Here is a 15,429-nt window from a genome sequence, read left to right on the forward strand (position 1 = left end):
AAGGTCTGGAAAAGGAAAACAGCTCATGAAGAAGTGACCAAGATCCCCGTTTCCCCAGTCCCTGCCCGCCCTGTGCCACGATTGGGAGGGAAGAAGGGAGCAAAATCCTGACCAGAGTCTGCTTAGAAGGGTGGGGTGGGGGAAGTTGTTTTAAGATCCGGTTGCGCTTCTTATTTTCCGCCTCTGGTTTCACTGTTTCTGCAGGGCAGTGTAATAAATTACAGAGCTGTCTCTCCTTCACTCTGTGTTGAGTCTGGTTTGGCCATGTCGTTGATGACAGGATGATCTCTCCCTGTCCTTACACTGATCCTCAATATACATTTTCTCCTGTCCAACTACAAAGGGGAGTGATAGACTGACTTTGGTGGGCGCCTGGCCTCCAGCCAGGGCTAAACCACCACACCTCCCCTTGTAGGTTCCTGCACCATCTGTAGCAGGAAATTGTCTTCTACACAGTGCAGCAATTGTCTGGGCTGCACACGACTGGCCCTGCTGCTTGCCCAGCAAATATCTGGGTAATTGAAGTCCCCCATAAGGACCAGCGCCTGGGATCAAGAGGCTACTTCTAGCTGCTTGTAGAATGCACTGCCAACTCGCTTCTCCTGATCAGGGGGCTTGTATTACATACCCACAACAGTGTCACTCACAGTAGCCTGCCCCTTGATTCTTACCCACAAGCACTCAACTGATGGATCATCCTTCCCCAGGTGGAGCTCAATGCATTCCAGCTGCTCTCTCACATAAAGAGCAGCTCCTCCACCTCCCCTCCCTAGCCTGTCTTTCCTGGAAAGCACAGAGCCATCCATGACAGTGCCAGTCATCCAGGCTGCCCCAGCACATCTCTGTGATTGCAGTGAGACTGTGGCCCTGTGACAGCACAAAGAGCTCTAATTCTTCTTGTTTGTTCCCCGTGCTACGTGCATTTGTATGTAGGCACTTGAGGGAGGCAGCAGGTGCAGGTATCCTCACCAGATGGCAGGGAGATTTCCGACAGGGGATGGGCAATAGTGGCTCCACTGAGGAGTCCTCAGGGAAACCCACTGCATTTTCCCTACTATCACGTGGAACAACATCCCCAAGTCCATCACTGTGCCGTTGGCATTTACCTTCTTCCCCTATCAACTCTAGCCATGTCTACTGGAGCACTTGCCTGACCCCAGCAGCCTTCATGATATCCCCTTTCCCCTTCTTAACTAGTTTAAAGATCTCCCAATGAGCCCTGCCATCTCCTGGGCAAGGATCCACTTCCCCCTTGGAGACAGGTGAGCCCCATCACCAGTCATCATGCCAGGAGCTGAGTACAACATCCCTTGATCAAAAACCCTAAAGTTCCTATGGCAGCACCAGCCTTTCAGCCACTTGTTCAACTCCTGGGTTCTCCTATCCTGCTCCGAACCCCTTATCCGACTAGGAGGGATAGAGGAAAATATTATTTGAGCCCCCCCTCCCTCAAGAAAGCACCCTAGGTCCCAGAAGTCCCTTTTGATAGCTCACAGGCTACACTTTGTGATTGCATCACTGCCTGCTTGAACTATCAATAATGGGCAGTAATCAGAGGATCTCACCAGCTCTGGAAGGCTTCTGGTGATGTCTTACCTGGACTCCAGGGAGGCAGCACACCTCCCTGTGTGTAGGGTCAGGTCTATATACGGGGCCCTCCATCCCCCTGAGGAGGGAATCCCCTACCACAACTGCCCTTCTAACAGAGGTTGTCTCAAAGCGTGTAGTCAAACGCCTCACTCCAGGCACCCGCCTCCTCTGAGGCAGAGGGTCTGACTTCATCTCTTGACTTACATCCTCCTCACCTTCCAGGGCCCCAAACCTATTGCTTAGGGGAACGTGGGGGAGCGGGGTAGGCAGGCAGGGGGAGTGCCTACAACGGCGAGATGGGACTGTCTGCCAGCCCTCCTTGGGGTTCAGGTCACTCTCTTCTGCCTGACCAGGACAGGGCAGGGGGACCATCGCCAGTTGTGGGGTGTCTTCCTGGCACGCTTCCCTCTGGAACACCAGATATCACGTCAGGGTCACTATTTGTGGAGATTGGTGATGGGCAACAGGCAATTCGATAGGAATTTTAGCTGAAGCCATTTATTGGGTGAAATCACACAGATTCTATACATTTGTTACTGCACACGTGGCAAGCTAAAGAACTGCTAATTGGTTACATACACTGTTTACACCACACTGATTGGTTAGTGGTTATAATGAGTTCTGATAAACATATAGCTAAAAATCATTAGTTTCCCTTTGATGTCTAAAAGCATCTGCACACCTGCTGTTTTGACCATCTTATTATGGCTGGTTCTCAACATGTTCTGTTACTCCCAAGTACCTCCTCATAACTTATTCTTTAGGGTAGCCTGTGCCCCTGTCATCAAGGCCGCTGTGTTTTGAGAATGTGATTATCAAACTCCCCTCAGCATGAGTAACTTTCCTGTCCCATGGGAACTCGAGGATATTGTCAGGGCCCATGTCTTCTGTGAGGAGAGTCAGGCTGCTGGCAGGCCTGCTGTCTTCCCCGACAGATCCTCTATGACCTGGAGGAGGAAGTGATCATCAACAGATTCCAGGAATCTCCTGGATGTTGTGCTCAGCTGTGCTGTCCCTCCAGCAGATACTGGGGTGATTGAAGTCCCCCATACAGACCAGGGCTTGAACATCCATTTGCTCAATGTAAAACGTTATCTAAACATCTTGTTTCTCAAGTTTCCACACAGTGGGCTATAGCTTAGCATGTAGATCACAAGGTTTGGTTTTACAGTAATACAAGTGTTGCAGTTTGCACAGCAATGTGCTGGTAGAGAAAGGGTGCTGCCAATTCAAGGCCAGAGTTGCTGCTGACCAAGGCCCAGCCAATCGGCGATGGTCACAGCGCCTCTGGGAATCACATTTAGGAGAAAAATAACCCTGCAGGCAGCTGCATTTTGCCTCCAGAGAAGAGAGTGAGAGGATGTAAGGAGCTGTGCAGACACCAAGGGCAGGGAAGAAGGAGGGAGGGGGAAGAATGAGGCCCTCCAGGTGCTGGAGAGAGATTCCCCTGCAGCCCCTGGAGAAGCCCATGGTGGAGCAGGTGTCCCCTCGCAGCCCATGGATGATGATGGGGAGCAGAGATACCATCTATAGCCTGTGGAGAGACTGACCCATGCCACAGCAGGTTTGCCAGGGACTTGGGACTCTGTGTGGGACCAGGCCAGAGCAGTCTGTGCCCGAAGGTCAGCACCCCATGGAAGGGAGCCCCGCTGAGGCCTGTGGTGAGGAGATGACTCCCCGACAGAAAGGACTCAGGCTGGAGAAGTCTGTGGAGGACTGTCTGCCATGGGTGGTATCCCTTGGTGCAGCAGGGGAAGGGTTTGTGTGTGGAATGCTCCCCCAGGTAAGAAGGAAGACAGCTTCAGAGGAATGGACTGAAAACCCCCACGCCCCAATCCCTAACACCCCCATACTGTTATGGGGGTTGGGGAGGGAAAAAGATAACCCAAGGTTTTATAGCTTAATTACAAAATCCAAGATTCAACAGCTGCCTTTCAATTTGACCTTTTTCAATATTCTTGTAAATTCTTTCACAACATTTCATATTGTTCATGTTTGGTTACTGTGATCAGTGCCCAAACTCTCTCAGCTAGATTTTTTGATTTGCAAGACAAGATCAAGTTTACCGTTATAAGTCTCTAATTATTAACACCACGACAAGCAAAGGATGAATTAGGACATTTAATGCTTTAGTGCCTGATGGAGCTTCAGTAAACATCTAATTCTGAAATTGGCCAAATTGTCCATTTGCAAATATTAACGGTTTGTTCCAAACAGCCAGGTTCTTGCTGTGTAGACTGATGACTGCAAACCATTCCATTTATGGTTAACTCACGCTTTGTGAAGGACTGTGTCCCTCAACAGATGTTTAACGGACTAGGTCAAGACCATATTGGTGGGTGGTTGTACAAGTGGGTGTCTGTCTCAGCATTGCTGGACCATCACATCGTCTACGACTGCTATAGCAAGGGAGTATCAGGCAAACCACAAGAGGACCCATTTCCTGCCCTCCTATGTACCTGTCTGTGTAGCAAAGTCTGAGAACTTAAACCCAAGCCCCGTGCATGAGCGCAGACCCAGGGTGGGAAACTAGAGAGGGGTCTAGAGTCCCCTGAAGACTAGCGAGGATGTCACGAAACTCCTAGTGATGGCATTGCGCAAGCAGAGGACCACAAGCTCAGTGGTTGGTGGGGTTAAGCTCAACAGTTCTTAGAATATGCTAATTGTTTCTCAGAAGGGGCAATACACCTCAATAAAAGAGCCCTGACAACCAGCACCAAACAGAATTCCCCACCTGACGTGAAGTCGAGTCGCACTGACGGGACCCCGCAGCTCCACGGTGGTAGCTATTGCACCTTTACTTTCCTTTCCCCATCTTTCTCTCTCTTTCTTGCATCTCTGAGAATGTTGATGTAGCTGTTAAACTACTTCTTCTCCTTATGGCATCTGAGCTCGTTTTTGTCTTAATCTCACTCTGGGAAGAACAACGTATCTCCCTCAGACGGGACCCTTCCAGGTCGGGACACCCCTGTGTCCAGCAGCACCACAACAGGGACGTTCCCCCAACCCAGAGCTGCTCCTGCCAGATCAGGCAGGGACCAGGCTGTCCCCAGCCCTGCTGCCTGTACCCTGCCCTGCCTCCTGCCCTCTGAGCCCCTGCACAGCCCAGGGGCTGCAGGCAGGGACTGACCTGGCACAGATGCCCCTGGCCAGAGCCATCCATGGCTCCGTGCCACCTGTGCCACAACCTGCCCCATCCTCAGTGGTGTGACAGGGGCTTGGTGCAAGCCCTGGGCTCCAGGTCAGCATCAGGTCCTGCAGGAAAATGCAGAGCCCTCAGTGGGACAGCACCTGCACCCAGGTCAGAACAAAGGCAGTTTATCCCATGGGGCTTTCCTGACTGATCCCTGCAGCCAAGCTGCAGGGCAGGAGGGGTCAGTGGGCAAGCTGAGTGCTGGGGACTTGGGATGGTAAAACTAACCAGGGGGTGGGGACTAGATCTGAGCCTGAGCAATCCTGCCTGAGACTGCTGTAAAAAGGGTGCCTGGTTCTCAGCTTTCCTACCAGTAACTGGTAGGCACCAAGGGGCTGGGTGCCACAGGATCTGGGGAGCAGCACATTGACACCACCACAGGACACAGGTATGGCTTCTCGCTGGTGTCTCCCCAGGGGTTTTCTTCTGGCAGGAGACACCACAGACCCTTGGGCTGCCAGGGCCATGGGCCAGGTACTGGGGATACCCACCTCTGGGCATGGTCTGAGACAAGTAGTGGTGTTGGGGCCTTGGCCGGTGCTGGTGCCCTGGTTGGGGATGAAGCTGGGGCTGCTTCCCTCCAGCCTGCCCCACTTCACAGCCCCCTCACAGGCTCTGCTCCCCTGATTTGACCTCACGTTTGTTTCTCCAGTTCTCCATTTGCCTGCAGAGGAACCAGTTGTTTCCCTGCCCACAGCACCGCAGCAGCCGGGGGCTTCTCCCAGGGTGGCTCTGCCTGCCATGGAGCATCTGGCGCTGGGCTTGGTGTGGCTGCTCGGGATGCTGGCCTCTGTCAGCCCGAATTGTGGGCGATTCACCGTTCCTGACACCACACTGGACGTGGCCCCCAACTCCTTAGATGACCAGTACCTGGGCTGCAGACACCTGATGGAGGAAGAACTGGAGGAGCTCAACCGCACCGAGTTTGAAACCAACAGCATCTATGCTAACGTCTGGAAAGCAGCAACAGCTGAATGGCAGAAGCGTGGGCACCAGTCATCAGTGCTGAAGCCGGAGCAGGAAATCGCCCTGATGGCTTACACCTTAGAATCGCCCTCCCTGTACAAGGAGTTCAACAAGGCTGTGCGTGATGGTCGGCCTTCCCGTGAGGAATACCTGAGCAATTTCCATTACAAGGTGCTGCATTTCCTGCTGAGCTCGGCCCTACGTGCCCTGCGGGATGCCCAGCCTCGCAAGTGCTACCATGTCTTCCGGGGGGTTAATAAGATCCTCACTGCCAAGCATGGGGAAACTGTCCGCTTTGGGCAGTTCACCTCCACATCCCAAAGCAGAAAATGTTCTATGGAGTTCGAAAAGGGCACATTTTTCTCAGTGTACACCTGCTACGGTGTCCCCATCAAAAAATTCTCCTTCTTCCCCGATGACGAGGAGGTCCTCATCCCACCCTTTGAGACCTTTGAGGTCACCAATGTCACCCACAAAGAAAACAATGCCCTCATCATGCTCCGTGCCCAGGCAGTGTGCAACAAGTACAACTGCGAGTATGTGAAAGGTAAAGTCCTGGGGGATGGTCCCTCCCCAATGTCAGGGTGTGGGGGACGGGGTGGCCCCATCCCAACAAGTCTGCCAGGAAAGGGGGATGTCGCCAGGGGGAGGGTGACAGAGGCAGCTTGCCCTTGGGCGTGCATCCTGGCACGTCTTCCAGCCGCTCTCCCCTGGGGTTTGCAATGGGGCCCTTAGCGGCAAACAGGGTGCAGCGTGGCACAGCGTGGTGGGGCGCAGCATGGCGCGGCACAGTGTGGAGCAGGGTTGGGGCGGCACAGGGCACTGCAGCAGCAGTTGTGCTAACGGTTGGTTTCTTTGGCAGAGAAGCGATGCAAGAACAGGCTGTGCGGGTTCAGTGCAGGTGAGCTGAGAGACCACCGTGCAGCTGGGGAGGGCAGACCCCATACAAGCCCCCTGCCCCCCCAGCTGCTTCTGACTGCCCCTCTCTGCTACCTCCAGGCCAGAGTGTCAGCCAGGACCCCCTCTGGGTGTTCCTCCTGGCAGCCACAGCCCTGGCAACCACTGTGGGATTCTGAGAGAAGATGCCAGCACTGCTGCGGCACCATGGCAATGGAATGGGGTTGGGACAAGGATCCACCAGCTTCATGGGAGTGCCAGGATGGGACAGGGCAGTGGGAGGGCTGGGGTCATGGGGACAGCCATGCTGCTTATCCCTGCCATGGTGCCACCAGCCCTGGGATGCCCCAGCACCACTGGGACATCAGCAGAGCCCAGTTGAGACCTTTCCTTGTCTCCCAGAGGAATAAAGACTTGCTCCAGACCGAGTCGTCTCTGTTGCTTTCCTGCAGTTCTGTGGGCTGGGAGTGTCTGGGGTGGGGGCTGAAGCCGGCATCCAGCCCACTCACGTCTCCAGCCCTCCCACACCCACAGTATCCCGCAGAGCGGTGCCCACAGTGCAGCTCTGCTCAAGGGGTGAGGGGGTGTCTCCAACTGGGGTGTGTGCCCCTGCCTGTCCATGGCTGCCTGCAGACTGGGGAGGGGGGTCGCAGCCCCATTCAGCGCAGAGGGAGCAGGGGCAGGTGGGCCTCATTCTGCACTTGCAAGGTGTGCTGAGTACAGTCCTGGGCAGATTTCCCGACGAGCCCCCTTCTGCCAGCAGAAGCGGCATCGGTGGTGGCCAAACTGTGCTGTAGAGGGGATCTGCTCTGGAGACTGTAGCTAAACATGTCCCTTCAGCAGCAGTGGGACGAGGGGACCACATACTGCCTGAGCAGTGCTAGAGGGTGCTGCCTGTTCTGGGTGCCCACAGCTGCTGCTCTCCCCCAGGCCAAAGCTCACAGAGCAAGCCAAAGGTCCTACTGGAGCCTGCCTGCCCTGCGAGTGCACCCACAGGAACTCGAGACAAGAGGTGCAGAGCGGCAGGTGCTGAAGAGCAGTGAGGTCACAGGCAGTCACAGCTGCTCCCTGCTGACATCACAGGGGTGTCAGGGGCTGATGCCCTTTTCAAAGCATCTGGGATCTCTTGAGGTGGCTTCCAACTCCTACAATTCTGTGATTCTGTCATCTCCCAGAGGGCCAGAAAAGCTGCTATTACATCTCCCCAGTTGACCGTGTGTTTCTCCAGTACAATACCAAGCACCTGTATCGTTTTTCCATTTACAAGTCTGGATATAACCTCGGCCATCAGGTCACCAAGCCTTGAAGGTCTCATTCCTGTCTGACCAAAGTCCCTAGAAATTCTTGCCATGCCCAGCTTCATTAACCCCTTGCCATAATTGGCTAGCAAGACAAGCTTATTACTCTCAAAAAGAGGGGGGAGTTGGCTTCCCTCTACCCCATAGATGGGGACAGAGCAAAGTATAGCTGACAAGAAGTCAGGCCTCCTCACTGTGGTTTCTTTCTTCCCCTGAAAACAAAAGAAAAACAAATTCACTTCTTGGTGAGAAGGACGAGAAAAAACAGCGGTGAGGGGGGAGAAGCAGTGAGTCCAGGACATATGGTGGGGCTGTGTCTCCACCCTTGGGGCAGTCGATTCCACATGTATTGATGCCTCTCCAAGTGACAGCAAACTGTGGCCTGCACTCTGCTGCCAAAGGAATGGAGAAGAAAGCATTTGCCATGTGGGTTGTGGCCTACCTGTGGTGGTTTGGCCCTGGCTAGAGGCCAAATACCCACCAGAGCCACTTGCTCACTCCCCTTTTCAGCTGAAAATATATATTGGGAGGCTTAAGAATCAAGATAAGAAGAGAGGGATCACTCTGCCATTACTGTCATGGGCAAAACAGACTCAGTGCAGAATAAAGCCAAGAAAACTCATTTATTACAGTACAGCTACACCCCCAGTGAACCAGAGTCGGGTAATAAGAAGTGTGGTCAGGTCTTAAAGCACCTTCCCCCCACCCCTCTCTTCTTAGCAGACTTTAATCATAAATTTGCTCCATTCTTTCCCCCCATTGTGTCATGGGGAGGGGCAGGGAATGGGGAATGGGGATTTTCAGTCTGTTCTTCATACAATCATAGAATGCCATGGGCTGGAAGGGACCCCAAGGATCATAGAGCTCCAACGCCCCTGCCACAGGCAGGGCCACCAACCTCAGGCCTGGAGCTACACAAGGTTGCCCTTGTTGCCCGCGATATCTTCCTTGTTAGACGGGGGTTGGGAGGGGGCATTCCACACACAAACACCCCTTTCCCCGCAGCATTGTGGGGTCTCACCAAACGGAGACAGTCCTCCAAAAACTTCTGCAGCCTGAGTCCTTACTACAAGGGAGTCATCTCCTCACCACAGGCCTCAGCAGGGCTCCCTTCCATGGGGTGCTGACCTTTGGGCACAGACTGCTCCAGCCTGGTCCCACACAGAGTCCCAAGTCGGTCTCTCCACAGGCTATAGATGGAATCTCTCCTGCCCATCATTAGGATGAGACTGGTCTGTCGCTCCCTACATCTCCCTTGTTTCCTCTTTTTAAAAATGGGGGCTATATCTCCCCTTTTCCAGCCAGTGGGGACTTCATCAGCCTGACAGGACCTCTCAAATCGGATGGAGAGTGGCTTGCCTCTTCCTCTGCCAGTTCCTTCTGGACACACACATGCTTCTCATCAGGTCCATGGACTTGTGGATCTTCAGGCTCCTTAGGTGTTCTCAAACCTGATCTTCTTCTACAGTGGGCCCTTCTTCATACTCCCAGTCCCTGCTTCTGCCTTCTGTGACTTGGGCAGTGTGGCTCGAGTTCTTGCCAGTGAAGACTGAGGCAAAAAAGTCATTGAGTACCTCAGCCTTCTCCATATCCTGTGTAACCAGGTGGCCTGTTCCATTCCAGAGAGGGCCCACAGTTTCTCTCATTATCCTTTTCTCATTGATGTACCTGTAAAAACTTTTCTTGTTGCCCTTGGCATCCCTGGCCAGATGTAGTTCTGTCAGGGCTTCAGCATTTCTAACCCGATTCCTGGCTCCTTGGACAGTCTCCCTGTGTTCCTCCCAGGCTACCTGCCCTTCCTTCCATTCTCAGTAAGCTTTTTCTTTTTTGATTTGAGATTGCCCAGAAGCTCCTTGTTCATCCACACGGGCCTTGGGGTTTTTACTGTCTAATTTCCTCTTTGTTGGGATGCATCCCCCTGAGCTTGGAGGAGGTGACCTTTGGATAGTAGCCAGCTGGCTTGGGCCCCTCTTCCCTGTGGGGCTCTGTCCCATTGCACTCTAAGCAGCAGTTCCCTGAAGAGGCCAAACTCTGCTCTTCTGAAGTCCAGGGTAGCGAGGTTGCTGTGCACCCTCCTCGTTGTCCTGAGGACCCAGATCTCCACAATATTGTGATCACTGCATCCAAGGCTGACCTTGATCTTCGCATCCCCTAGCAGCCCTCCTTGTTGGTGAGAACAAGATCCAGCATGGCACATCTCCTCATTGGCTCCTCTGTCACCTGGAGGAAGAAGTGATCATCAATATTCTCTAGGAATCTCTTGGACTGCTTGTGCTCAGCAGTGCTGTCCCTCCAGGAGATATTGGGGTGATTGAAGTCCCCCACACAGACCAGGGCTTGAACATGTTTGCTCAATGTTAAACATTATCTAAATATCCTGTTTCTCAAGTTTCCACACAATGGGCTATTGATTAGCACATAGATCACAAGGTTTAGTTTTACAATAATAAAGATAAACCAAGGGTTATATAGCTTAATTGCAAAATGCACAGCTCACTTTCAGTTTCTCCTTTTTCAATATTCTTGTAAATTCTTTCATAATATTTCATATTGTTCATGTTTGGTTACTGTGGTCCATGCCCAAACTCTTGCAGCTAGACAGCTCTGACTGCGTCCCTGAACACATGTTTAAGGGACTAGGTCGAGACCGTTTAGGTGGTTGTACAAGTGGGTGTCTGTCTCAGCATTGCTGGACCATCTACCACTGCCGTAGCAATGGAGTATCAGGCAAACGACAAGAGGACCCATTTCCTGCCCTCCTATGTACATGTGTGTGTAGAAAAGTCTAAGAAATTTAACCCAAGCCCCGTGCATGCGGCCAGACCCAGAGTGGGAAACCAGAGAGGGGTCCAGAGACCCCTGAAGACAACTGAGGACATCTGATAACTGACACCAGGGAGACTCCCTAGTGATGATGGCATTGGGCGTGCACAGTACCACAAGCAGAGTGGTGGGTGGGGTTAAGCTCAACAGATCGTACTGATTGAAACAATCTCACTGATTGTTTCTCAGAAGGGGCAATACACCTCAATAAAAGAGCCCTGACAAGCAGCACCAAACAGAATCCCCCCCGACGTGAAGTCGAGTCGCACTGACGGGACCCCGCAGCTCCACGGTGGTAGCTATTGCACCTTTACTTTCCTTTCTACATCTTTCTCTCTCTTCCTTGCATCTCTGAGAATGTTGATGTCACTGTTCAACTACTTCTCCTTATGGCATCTGAGCTCGTTTGTGTCTTAATCTCACTCTGGGAAGAACAACGAATCTCCCCCAGATGGGACCTTTCCGGGTCGGGACACCCCTGTGTCCACCAGCACCGCAACAGGGACGTTCCCCCAACCCAGAGCTGCTCCTGCCAGATCAGGCAGGGACCAGGCTGTCCCCAGCCCTGCTGCCTGTATCCTGCCCTGCCTCCTGCCCTCTGAGCCCCTGCACAGCCCAGGGGCTGCAGGCAGGGACTGACCTGGCACAGATGCCCCTCGCCAGAGCCATCAATGGCTCCGTGCGCCCTGTGCCACAACCTGCCCCGTCCTCAGTGTTGTGACAGGGGGTTGGTGCAAGCCCTGGGCTCCAGGTCAGCATCAGGTCCTGCAGGAAAATGCAGAGCCCTCAGTGGGACAGCACCTGCACCCAGGTCAGAACAAAGGCAGTTTATCCCATGGGGCTTTCCTGACTGATCCCTGCAGCCAGGCTGCAGGGCAGGAGGGGTCAGTGGGCAAGCTGAGTGCTGGGGACTTGGGATGGTAAAAACTAAGCAGGGGGTGGGGACTAGATCTGAGCCTGAGCAATCCTGCCTGGGACTGCTGTAAAAAGGGTGTCGGTTCTCATCTTTCCTACCAGTACCGGGCAGGCACCAAGGGGCTGGGTGCCACAGGATCTGGGGAGCAGCACATTGACACCACCACAGGACACAGGTATGGCTTCTCACTGGCATCCCCAAGGGGTTTGCTTCTGGCAGGAGACAACACAGACCCTCAGGCTGCCAGGGCCATGGGGCCAGGCACCGGGGACACCCACCTCTGGGCATGGTCTGAGGCAAGGAGTGGTGTTGGGGCTTTGGCCGGTGCTGGGGTTGGGGTCTTGACCGGTGCACTGGCTGGGGATGAAACTGGGGCTGCTTCCACCCAGCCTGCCCCACTTCACAGTCCCCTCGCAGGCCCTGCTTCACCGAGTTGACCCCACTCTTGTTTCTCCTGTTCCCCATCTGCCTGCAGAGGAACCAGTTGCTTCCCTGCCCACAGCCCCTCAGCAGCCAGGGGCTTCTCCCAGGGTGGCTCTGCCTGCCATGGAGCATCTGGCGCTGGGCTTGGTGTGGCTGCTCGGGATGCTGGACTCTGTGAGCCCCAAGTGTGGGCGAGAGCTCGACATCGTGGTTCTAGACATGGCCCCCAACTCGTATGATGACCAGTACGAGGGCTGCAGCCAGCTGATGGAGAAGGAGCTGAAGGAGCTCAACTACACTGAGTTTGTCGCTAAAACCAACTACTCCAAAGCCTGGAAAGCAGCAGCAGCTGAATGGCAGAAGCGCAGTCCCCGGTCATCAGTGCTGAAGCCGGAGCAGGAAATCGCCCTGATGACTTACACCTTAGAAACCCCACGCCTGTATAAGGATTTCAATGCAGCTGTGCGTAAGGCCGGGCGTTCCCGTGGGGAATACCTGCACAACTTCCCCTACAAGGCGATGCATTTCCTAATGACCTCGGCCCTACGTTCCCTGCGGGATGCCCAGCCTCAATGCTATGACGTCTACCGGGGGGTCAAGAAGATCTTCACTGCCCAGCCTGGGGAAACTGTCCGCTTTGGGCAGTTTGCTTCCACCTCCCTACGCTACACATGTGCTAAGAACTTCGGCACTAACACCTTCTTTACGGTGAAGACCTGCTACGGTGTCCCGATCAAAAAATTATCCTTCTTTCCTGAGGAGGAGGTCCTCATCCCACCCTTTGAGACCTTCAAGGTCACCAATGTCACCCGTGAAGGGAACAGTGCCCTCATCAAGCTCCAGTCCCAGGGCGTGTACAGCAAGTACAACTGCGAGTATGTGAAAGGTAAAGTCCTGGGGGATGGTCCCTCCCCTCTACAAGGGTGTGGGGGACGGGGTGGCCCCAACAAGTCTGCCAGGAATGGGGGATGTCGCCAGGGGGGAGGGTGACAGAGGCAGCTTGCCCTTGGGCGTGCATCCTGGCACGTCTTCCAGCCGCTCTCCCCTGGGGTTTGCAATGGGGCCCTTAGCGGCAAACAGGGTGCAGCGTGGCACAGCGTGGTGGGGCGCAGCATGGCGCGGCACAGTGTGGAGCAGGGTTGGGGCGGCACAGGGCACTGAAGCTGGGGAGGGCAGACCCCATCCAGGAACCCTGACCACCCAGCTGCCCCTGACTGCCCCTCTCTGCTACCCCCAGGCCAGAGTGTCATCTGGGCCCCCCTCTGGGGGTTCCTCCTGGCAGCCACAGCCCTGGCAACCACTGTGGGAATCTGAGAGGAGATGCCAGCACTGCTGCGGCACCATGGCAATGGAAAGGGGTTGGGACAAGGATCCACCAGCTTCCTGGAGGTGCCAGGATGGGACAGGGCAGTGGGAGGGCTGGGGGCAAGGGGACAGTCATGCTGCTTATCCCTGCCATTGTGCCACCAGACCTGGGACGCCCCAGCATCACCAGGACATCAGTGGAGCACAGGTGAGCTTTCCTTGTCCCCCAGAGGAATAAAGACTTGCTCCAGACCAAGGAGTCCCTGTTGCTTTCCTGCAGCTCTGTGGGCTGGGAGTGTCTGGGGTGGGGGCTGAAGCCGGCATCCAGCCCACTCACATCTCCAGCCCTCCCACACCCACAGTATCCCACAGAGCGGTGCCCACAGTGCAGCTCTGCTCAAGGGGTGAGGCGGTGTCTCCAACTGGGGTCTGTCCCTGCCTGCCTATGGCTGCCTGCAGACTGGGGAGGGGGGTCGCAGCCCCTGTCATTTCTGAGGGAGGAGGGAGGGCATGGGAACCACCCACCCCATCCCCTGTGCCAGGAGCAGAGTCCTGCCAGGAGAAGATGGGCGGGTGTCTTATCTATGGAGAAGCTCAAAGGGCTCATCAGAACCATGGTGGGGGACAGTCCCAACCCCACCAGATGTAGAGGAGGACACAATGGGCCCTGTTCCCTGGGCGTTCAGCGTGGCATACGCAAGTGGGGACAAGGGATGGGGAGTCAAATGTCTGGCAAAGCCAGGACCAGGTGCCACACCGTGCTGCAGATGTGCTTGCAGCTGCAGGGCTGGTTGGGGAGTCCCTTGTGCTCAGCCAGGGTCGCTCTCAGGAAGTGCTGGGTGTGGAAACCTGCTGGGAAGAGGCCCCAAACCTGCACTGTGCCTCTGTGCTTGGAGACTCCCGACGAGCCACCTTCTGCCAGCAGAAGGGGCATCGGTGGTTCCAAACTGTGCTGTAGCTGGGATCTGCTCTAGACACTATCTCTAGCCATGTCCTTCCAGTGGCAGTTGGACAAGGGCAGCATGTACTTGAGCAGGTCTAGAGAGGGGCTGCCTTTTCTGGGTGCACACATCTGCTGCTCTCCCCCAGGCCAAAGCTCACAGACCAAGCCAAAGGTCCTACTGGAGCCTGCCTGGCCTGCGAGTGCACCCACAGCACCTCGAGACAAGAGGTGCAGAGCGGCAGGTGCTGAAGAGCAGTGAGGTCACAGGCAGTCACAGCTGCTCCCTGCTGACATCACAGGGGTGTCAGGGGCTGACGCCCTTTTCAAAGCATCTGGGATCTCGTGAGGTCCCTTCCAACTCCTACTATTCTGTGATTCTGTCATCTCCCAGAGGGCCAGAAAAGGTGCTATTACGTCTCCCCCCAGTTGACCGTGTGTTTGTCCAGTACAATACCAAGCACCTGTATCGTTTTTCCATTCACAAGTCTGGATATAACCTCGGCCATCAGGTCACCAAGCCTTGAAGGTCTCATTCCTGTCTGACCAAAATCCCTAGAAATTCTTGCCATGCCTAGCTTCATTAACCCCTTGCCATAATTGGCTAGCAAGACAAGCTTAGTACTGTCAAAAAGAAGGGGAGTTGGCTTCCCTCTACCCCCACAGATGGGGACAGAGCAAAGTATAGCTGACAAGAAGTCAGGCCTCCTCACTGTGGTTTCTTCCTTCCCCTGAAAACGAAAGAAAAACAAATTCACTTCTCAGAGAGAAGAAAGAGACAAAAAGCGGTGAGGAGAGAGAAGCTGTGAGTCCAGGACATATGGTGGGGCTGTGTCTCCACCCTTGGGGCAGTCGATTCCCCATGTATTGATGCCTCTCCAAGTGACAGCAAACTGTGGCCTGCACTCTGCTGTCAAAGGAATGGAGAAGAAAGCATTTGCCATGTGGGTTGCGGCCTACCTGTGGTGGTTTGGCCCTGGCTAGAGGCCAAATACCCACCAGAGCCACTTGCTCACTCCCCTTTTCAGCTGAAAATACATATTGGGAGGCTTAGGATTCGAGATAAGGACAGAGGGAT

At 54.5% G+C, this 15,429-nt stretch overlaps 2 protein-coding genes across 2 annotated transcripts; both read left to right on the forward strand.

The window, feature by feature from the left end:
- Positions 1–5,524: 5,524 nt before the first annotated feature.
- LOC311188845 (erythroblast NAD(P)(+)--arginine ADP-ribosyltransferase-like) lies at positions 5,525–7,679 on the forward strand (the record flags this gene model as incomplete). The annotated part of the gene is made up of 4 exons (XM_084260387.1): positions 5,525–6,296; positions 6,612–6,650; positions 7,280–7,439; positions 7,577–7,679. 4 exons carry the CDS (start codon positions 5,525–5,527, stop codon positions 7,677–7,679), a joined length of 1,074 nt encoding a protein of 357 aa, XP_084116513.1.
- Positions 7,680–12,229: 4,550 nt separating this feature from the next.
- LOC311188853 (erythroblast NAD(P)(+)--arginine ADP-ribosyltransferase-like) lies at positions 12,230–14,878 on the forward strand (the record flags this gene model as incomplete). The annotated part of the gene is made up of 4 exons (XM_084260399.1): positions 12,230–12,992; positions 13,577–13,619; positions 14,501–14,596; positions 14,746–14,878. The coding sequence occupies 4 exons, from the start codon at positions 12,230–12,232 to the stop codon at positions 14,876–14,878; spliced, it is 1,035 nt and encodes a 344-aa protein (XP_084116525.1).
- Positions 14,879–15,429: the final 551 nt, after the last annotated feature.

This window comes from Gallinula chloropus (genome assembly GCF_964237585.1).
Source record: "Gallinula chloropus genome assembly, chromosome: 1".
Taxonomy (NCBI): Eukaryota; Metazoa; Chordata; class Aves; order Gruiformes; family Rallidae; genus Gallinula; species Gallinula chloropus.